Below are 7,250 nucleotides of genomic sequence, written 5' to 3'. Positions count from 1 at the left end.
AATTAGCGCAGATGTAGTGTTGCATATTTAGAGGATTTTCTCTCATACAGAGCTTTTCTAACACTTAAGTAAGTAGCACACGAACCGCTTCACTCATTCACACACACTCATACACTAGTGACAGTGGGGCTGCCACTTCAGGTTCATTGTCTTTCCCGAGGTACACTTGAGCATGTGGGAAGGTTTGGAGATCAAACTGTCACCTCTGCGATTAGAGGAAGAGCTGCTAAACCCCATGTGTCAAACTCAAGGCCCGCGGGCCATATCCGGGCCGCGACATCATTTTACATTGATTTATTGTTATTGTTATTAATGGCCCGACGATATTCTGATAACACACAAACTACAGATCCCATAATGCAGCGCAACAGCTGCCTTGCCGAATGATAGGTTAGCTGGGAACATTTCCGAGTCATTTAAGTCAAGCGTCTGTTATTGTCTGCAACCCTACTGTAATGTCAAAGCTAGCCCTTTAACAATGGCGAAAAGAAAAGTTGATTCTGAAAACGGAGCCTTTTAAAGCGATGGGAGGCTGAGTTTATGTATGTTGACATTGCCGGTAAAGCCGTGTGTCTTATTTGTGGAGCTAATGTGGCTGAAATTAAGGAATATCATATCATTGTTTAATTTTAAAGGAATATCAGCAATATTGATATTATTAAGTACAATATGTGATTGCACAGTCTAAAGCCTGTGTATCCTTTAAGGTAACATCAATTTTTTTCCTTTCAGTAGAATGGGTCTTTGAGGGGGCGACTATACACAACAATTCACCACTTTCTGCTTACATACAGTAAAGGCTGTGAGCCTGTGTCACCTTATTTGGTAGGAGACATTTTTCTCTTATTTCTGACCTTTCAGTGAACAAAAAGTGTAATATGTTTGAGTAAATTGAACCTCGGTCGACAAAACCAGTTTGAAAAAGATCTATTTATTCTTCATTCTTATCATTTAGCATTGATGATTTTCCTTTGGTACTGGCTAAATTCTCTTTCCCCCAGGCAGGAAAAAAACAGTTTTTTGTTTTTTTTTGCAGGCGTCTGTTACTTTATCCATTCTGTCATGTCACTGCTAGAAACTTATTGCCTGGAGAAATGAGGTTTGGTTAAAGCCTAATACGCTCACATAATTACAGGTACTTAGTCTTAACATGTCAGCAGGAGCTGTGTGTCTCTGCTGACCTTTAAAATAGGTTGGGCCTGAGTCTTATTTGGACCATTACTTCAGTAGAAAAATAATTTCAGAAAACTGTTCCCAGTGACTTTAGTCCTCAGTAACCAGGGTCATTATTTCTGGCGAGACCTTAGCTTTTTCAGAAGTTTTTTTTTTTGAGTAGCATTAAGTAATTAAATCTGAAATGGCACCCGTGTCAGCAACAAATAACCCTATACCCTAACATAAAACCCAAAAATATCTGCTTTGTTGCTTCCTATTACAGTTAAATGAGGGAATCTTTCACTTTTTTAATGTGGGTGAACTGACTCTTTAAGACTGAATTAACTTCTGTAGTCACTACAAGCAAATCCAAAGTAATATAATGGTTCAGGCAGTTATTGAGTATGATGTAAACACTGTATTTTACTCTGTAGTGATATTGTGGACACACAGGTGAAATGATGTGTGCTTCAGTCACATGGTGTCACGCAGCCCTCACACACCGAGCCCATTGTCGGAGCATCCATTACAGAGCTGACGTCATGGCCTGTGCTAGGAGGGAAGAGCACTGGGCACGGGTCAGCGGAGAGTGGAACTGAGTTAGCAACACAGAGGAATAACGAAACAACATCAACATGGTAAGAAAACCTGTTTCGCCCTTATTGTCGTATAATTCATCCTGTCATGCGTTGTAATTGTTATGGCTTTGGCATTGCTGTCAGATGATACCTGATCATGAATGTGTGGCGTGTTTGCAGAGAGTCAGCATGGAGAGGTTTGTTGTGGCTCTTCTTGGTGTCATCGGGTTGACTGTGGCTTTCTCCGCAGCCACACAAGGTATGGATTTCAATTTAAAATAAAAAAAAAGATCATATAGTGTGAGTTTGAGCAGAACCTTCTCCAAAAAGGTCTATTTAAACCTAGACATCAGTGTTTATTAACAATGACATCCCTTAGCCTTTGTGACCCCTAATAAATAATGAGCTTGTGGCGTCTTGTTTTTGTAGTTCAGCATGTTTCTCGTGTGAAAAAACTTCCAGATTACTAATACTGTTTGGTTTCGATAAGATAACAAAGAACTCATTAGTCCTGAAGGAAAGTCTTTGTCCAGATTGCTCGGGGGGAAAAAAATGGCATAACATGAGAATAAATACAGTGTTGAACAGAAAAACATTAAGATACAGGTATGAAGCATTACTAAATATAAAAATAAGTAAGCTTAAATAAAACCAGAATTTAAAAGTAAGAAGTCCTATTAACGATGATACTGACTTCGTAAAGTAATGCTGAAAGTTTCAGTAGGATTACAATCTGTGGAAGGAGATGGACACTTAGGGGCTTCCCAGGAATGATTCCTAAACCAAACTTTTATTAACTTGGATGTACATTTGGAACCAACTGGAAAGTCCAGTAATTTAATGCAATTCTTTAAAGGCCTAGTGTTTTAAAAAGATGCCAACAATACAGACTGTCCTCCAGCCTGGCTGTTGGGATGATGTTTCTCTGACCATACAGGCCTTGTCTGTCCTTGTGAGTGATTGGACCGCTGCCCATTCCTGCACTCCAATCAAGCTGCAGCGATCATCACATCTACTGATAAAAATGCAGCTAGCCTCTTATTCTTGGTGGTCGTGATTCTATGTCAGCAGCTCGCCTCTGTGTCTCTTGTTGTCCTTTTGCGTTCTTTGTAATTCTGTCGTCTCCCTGCGTCTGCTAGCTGATGGTTAGTAGCAACTCAAAGCTTTGATTTGTGTAATGAGGCACTTGTGTAACTGCTAGGAGACTGAGCCAGGCTTCACGTAGGTTTGAAGTGTTAGGAGTGTTTGCTGCATGAGGAGCAAGAGTGCTGCTTGTACTTCAGTTTGGGTAGGAAGTTTTTTCACAGTTTGGCTAGCAAGTTGGAACGCTGCTGTTCCCTTTGTGATTTCAGTTCTTTGTTCGACTTAACAACACCCACAGTTATGTATTTTTAGGATGCTGCAGTGATGATGATCTCTTGGCTTTTTGTCTAATACTTTAAGGATTTGTTTGTAGAGTGAGCACACCGGTTTGAGTGTAGTCGCACCTGCCTGTAACCAGGTTGTAATGCAGTAAGACAGATGGGGAAAAAAACCAAATGTGTACAAAGAGCTTTGCAGCAGATGGGGACAACTGTCGTCTGATGCTTTTAAAATTATTCACATCAAGTTTAACATTGCTGATGACCATGCTGACTTGTCTTTTGTTAGACAGGTTTGTGTCAGTTAAAATGTGTAACTTCGACCTTACATAAAATAGCATTTTTCTAACCAACTTACACCAATTCATATACATTTTAAAAAAAAAATCCACCACCAAACAAGTGAAACGGAGGACAATTGGAGAAACCACTGCAGTAACTGAACAGTGACTGCTGCTTTAACACGGAGTAGTGCAGATGACTTAAATATTCATAAATAACATTGCAGGCATCCAAGAGGAAAGGTGTTTCTCCTGGAGGATGTGCACTTAATTAATTCATCATCCAGATCTGGAGAGGTTTTTATGACAGTTGAAGTATGTTTTCAGACACTGACTTTGAAACTGATCTCTCTGACGTGAAAGATGTCACAGGGACAGTCAGTGCTGGTGTTTTTCAGTAGCTTAGTTACTGTCAGTATCACTTCTCTGATTAGACTGACTTCACTGGTCCAAAGTTTATTCTTTCTCCTTTGTTAATTATATTACACTCAACAAAAATATAAACGCAACACTTTTGTTTTTGCTCCCATTTTTTTATGAGATGAACTCAAAGATCTCAAACTTTTTCCACATACACAATATCACCATTTCTCTCAAATATTGTTGACAAATCTGTCTAAATCTGTGATAGTGAGCACTTCTCCTTTGCTGAGATAATCCATCCCACCTCACAGGTGTGCCATATCAAGATGCTGATTAGACACCGTGATTAGTGCACAGGTGTGCCTTAGACTGACCACAATAAAAGGCCACTCTGAAATGTGCAGTTTTATCACAGCACAATGCCACAGATGTGGCAAGATTTGAGGGAGCGTGCAACTGGCATGCTGACAGCAGGAATGTCAACCAGAGCTGTTGCTGGTGTATTGAATGTTCATTTCTCTACCATAAGCCATCTCCAAAGGCGTTTCAGGGAATTTGGCAGTACATCCAACCAGCCTCACAACCGCAGACCACGTGTAACCACACCAGCCCAGGACCTCCACATCCAGCATGTTCACCTCCAAGATGGTCTGAGACCAGCCACTCGAACAGCTGCTGAAACAATGGGTTAGCATAACCAAAGAATTTCTGCACAAACTGTCAGAAACCGTCTCAAGGAAGTTCATCTGCATGCTCGTCGTCCTCATCGGGGTCTCCACCTGACTCCAGTTCGTGGTCGTAACCGACTTGATTCGGCAAATGCTCACATTGGATGGCGTCTGGCATGTTGGAGAGATGTTCTCTTCACGGATGAATCCTGGTTTACACTGTTCAGGGCAGATCGCAGACAGCGTGTGTGGCGTCATGTGTGTGAGCGGTTTTCTGATGTCAATGTTGTGGATGGAGTGGCCCATGGTGGCGGTGGAGTTATGGTATGGGCAGGCATCTGTTATGGACGAAGAACACAGGTGCATTTTATTGACGGCATTTTGAATGCACAGAGATACCGTGACGAGATCCTGAGGGCCATTGTTGTGCCAAACATCCAAGAACATCACCTCATGTAGCAGCAGGATAATGCACGGCCCCATGTTGCAAGGATCTGTACATAATTCTTGGAAGCTGAAAACTTCCCAGTTCTTGCATGGCCAGCATACTCCCCGGACATGTCACCCATTGAGCATGTTTGGGATGCTCTGGATCGGCGTATACGACAGCGTGTACCAGTTCCCACCATTATCCAGCAACTTCGCACAGCCATTGAAGAGGAGTGGACCCACCCCTCAATAAAACAAAACTGCTCCTTTCAAAGTGGCCTTTTATTGTGGGCAGTCTAAGGCACACCTGTGCACTAATCATGGTGTCTAATCAGCATCTTGATGTGGCACACCTGTGAGGTGGGATGGATTATCTCAGCAAAGGAGAAGAGCTCACTATCACAGATTTAGACAGATTTGTCAACAATATTTGAGAGAAATGGTGATATTGTGTATGTGGAAAAAGTTTTAGATCTCATAAAAAATGGGAGCAAAAACAAAAATGTTGGGTTTATATTTTTGTTGAGTGTGTCTGTAGGCCAACCACAATTGAAATTCACTGTTGTTTTGAAGCTTAATTGTGTTTCATAGCCTTCAATACTAATAGGTGATTAAATACAGCAGTATTAGATAGGGGTTTGAATACTCTGACATGCGTAAACCATGACAAACTGAATTTTTGTAATTTTTCCTGACAATTTTTATGCTGTGGGCTGCACAGTGCCTCGGTGGTTAGTACTGTCGCCTTGCAGCAAGAAGATTCCCGGTTCCCTGTCTTCACTCTAAGTCAGCTGGGTGTATAGGTAATGGATGGATGGACTGTATGCTCTTCACACTGATTTGTTGTTGTTGTTTTTTTTTTTAATTCCAGTAGGTCTGGCTGACAAAGTCCTGGTGTTCCCTTATGAGACGGATTTCAGCTTCGTGGCCTTGACCCCACAGAAGGAGATGTCTCTGAAGGCCTTCACCCTCTGCATGCGTGTTGCCACTGAGCTGCCGGAGGAGCGACAGATCATCCTGTTCGCCTACCGCACGGCCGACTACGACGAGCTCAACGTGTGGCGTGAAAGGGATGGACGCGTCTCCTTCTACATGAGCGGTGACGGCGCCTTCTTCCACCTGCCTCCCATCACCACCTTCCGCACGAGCCTCTGCCTCACCTGGGAGTCTCGCACCGGCCTCGCTGCCTTCTGGGTGGAAGGGAAACGCAGCACCTACCAGGTCTACAAACCTGGTCACACCATCCGTCCAAAAGGCACCATCATCCTGGGGCAAGACCCGGACAAACACCTGGAGGGTTGGAGGCCGTGCAGAGCTTCGTAGGGGAGGTGACTGATCTGAATATGTGGACTTTGTGCTCTCCAGGAGCATGATTCAGGCCTGGCACTACGGACACAAGGTCCCCAAGGGAAATATCTTCGACTGGGGCACTATTGAGTATGCGCTGAACGGGAACGTGATGGTGGTGGATGATGACTGACTGGTTGAGACGTCCAGTGCAGAGAGGGATCAGGCTTTAGAGGTCCGTGTTGGACTGATATGTGTTTTTGTCTTTCTTAGATTCAGTGTTGTTTTTGTTATGACCCTCAACTCTTTTCTGTAAAGTTCACAAGTTTGTGTTTGTTATGCTGCATGAAGAAACTCTGGATTTGCCAGTATTAGTGGTAAAGAAGTATTGAAATTCTTTACTCAAGCGAAATTACCAGTACCAATTACTAATGCACGTAAAAGTGCAGCATAAAAAAATCCTACTTGAGTAAAAGTGTTTAGGTATTTGCACCAAAATGTAGTTGAAGTAGAGTACTGGATTGGTCCCTCTGTGACTTCAGATCATGCTATTAATAGTGAAGCATCAGTTTCTCAGCAAAATGTTACTGCTGAACTACTTTATATACTGTTTTACATACACCAAGAGCAGATAAATCTATAGGTGTTGTCACATAACTAACTATTCAGATACAAATTGTTTTCAACTTCTGGACTGTATCAGTTCAGTTGAGCATCTACTGAAATTAAACTAGTGAAATTTAGAGGGAAAAAAAATCACCATTTGGTGGAGCTGTCATCAATTAACAGATGTCTGAAACGTAAGCTGGACTGCACGATGCTTTCTGTAAGATGTCGGAAGCCAAAGTTTTGGAAGCCACTGGTTTAATCTTCAAAAATATGTTGTGTCTTAAAAGTTTTATTCATCACTTTGAAAAATCTGCATCTTGGAAGTAACGAAAGCTGTCAGATAAATATAGAAGAGTGGAAAGTACAATATTTCCTTCTGAAATGTAGTGGAATGGAATTAAAAATAGCATAAAAACACTGAAGTAAAGTGCAATTCTCTCGAATTTCCACTCAAGTAAATACCAGAGTAAATGTTATCTTCAATTCAGTGGCAACAAAAGCCAATGCATCACTTAAGCC

General features: G+C 42.0%; 1 protein-coding gene across 1 annotated transcript; it reads left to right on the top strand.

The window, feature by feature from the left end:
- The first annotated feature begins 1,643 nt into the window (after positions 1-1,643).
- crp1 (C-reactive protein 1) lies at positions 1,644-6,504 on the top strand. The gene is given in 5 exon segments (XM_022190840.2): positions 1,644-1,793; positions 1,914-1,992; positions 5,707-6,120; positions 6,123-6,182; positions 6,185-6,504. Coding segments are annotated over 5 exon segments (687 nt in total). The 5' UTR covers positions 1,644-1,790; the 3' UTR covers positions 6,316-6,504.
- The last annotated feature ends 746 nt before the right edge of the window (positions 6,505-7,250 follow it).

The sequence above is a fragment of the Acanthochromis polyacanthus genome, chromosome 19 (genome assembly GCF_021347895.1).
Source record: "Acanthochromis polyacanthus isolate Apoly-LR-REF ecotype Palm Island chromosome 19, KAUST_Apoly_ChrSc, whole genome shotgun sequence".
NCBI lineage: Eukaryota > Metazoa > Chordata > Actinopteri > Pomacentridae > Acanthochromis > Acanthochromis polyacanthus.
Note: the sequence above shows the minus strand (reverse complement) of the source record. Positions and strands in the feature narration are given on the sequence as shown.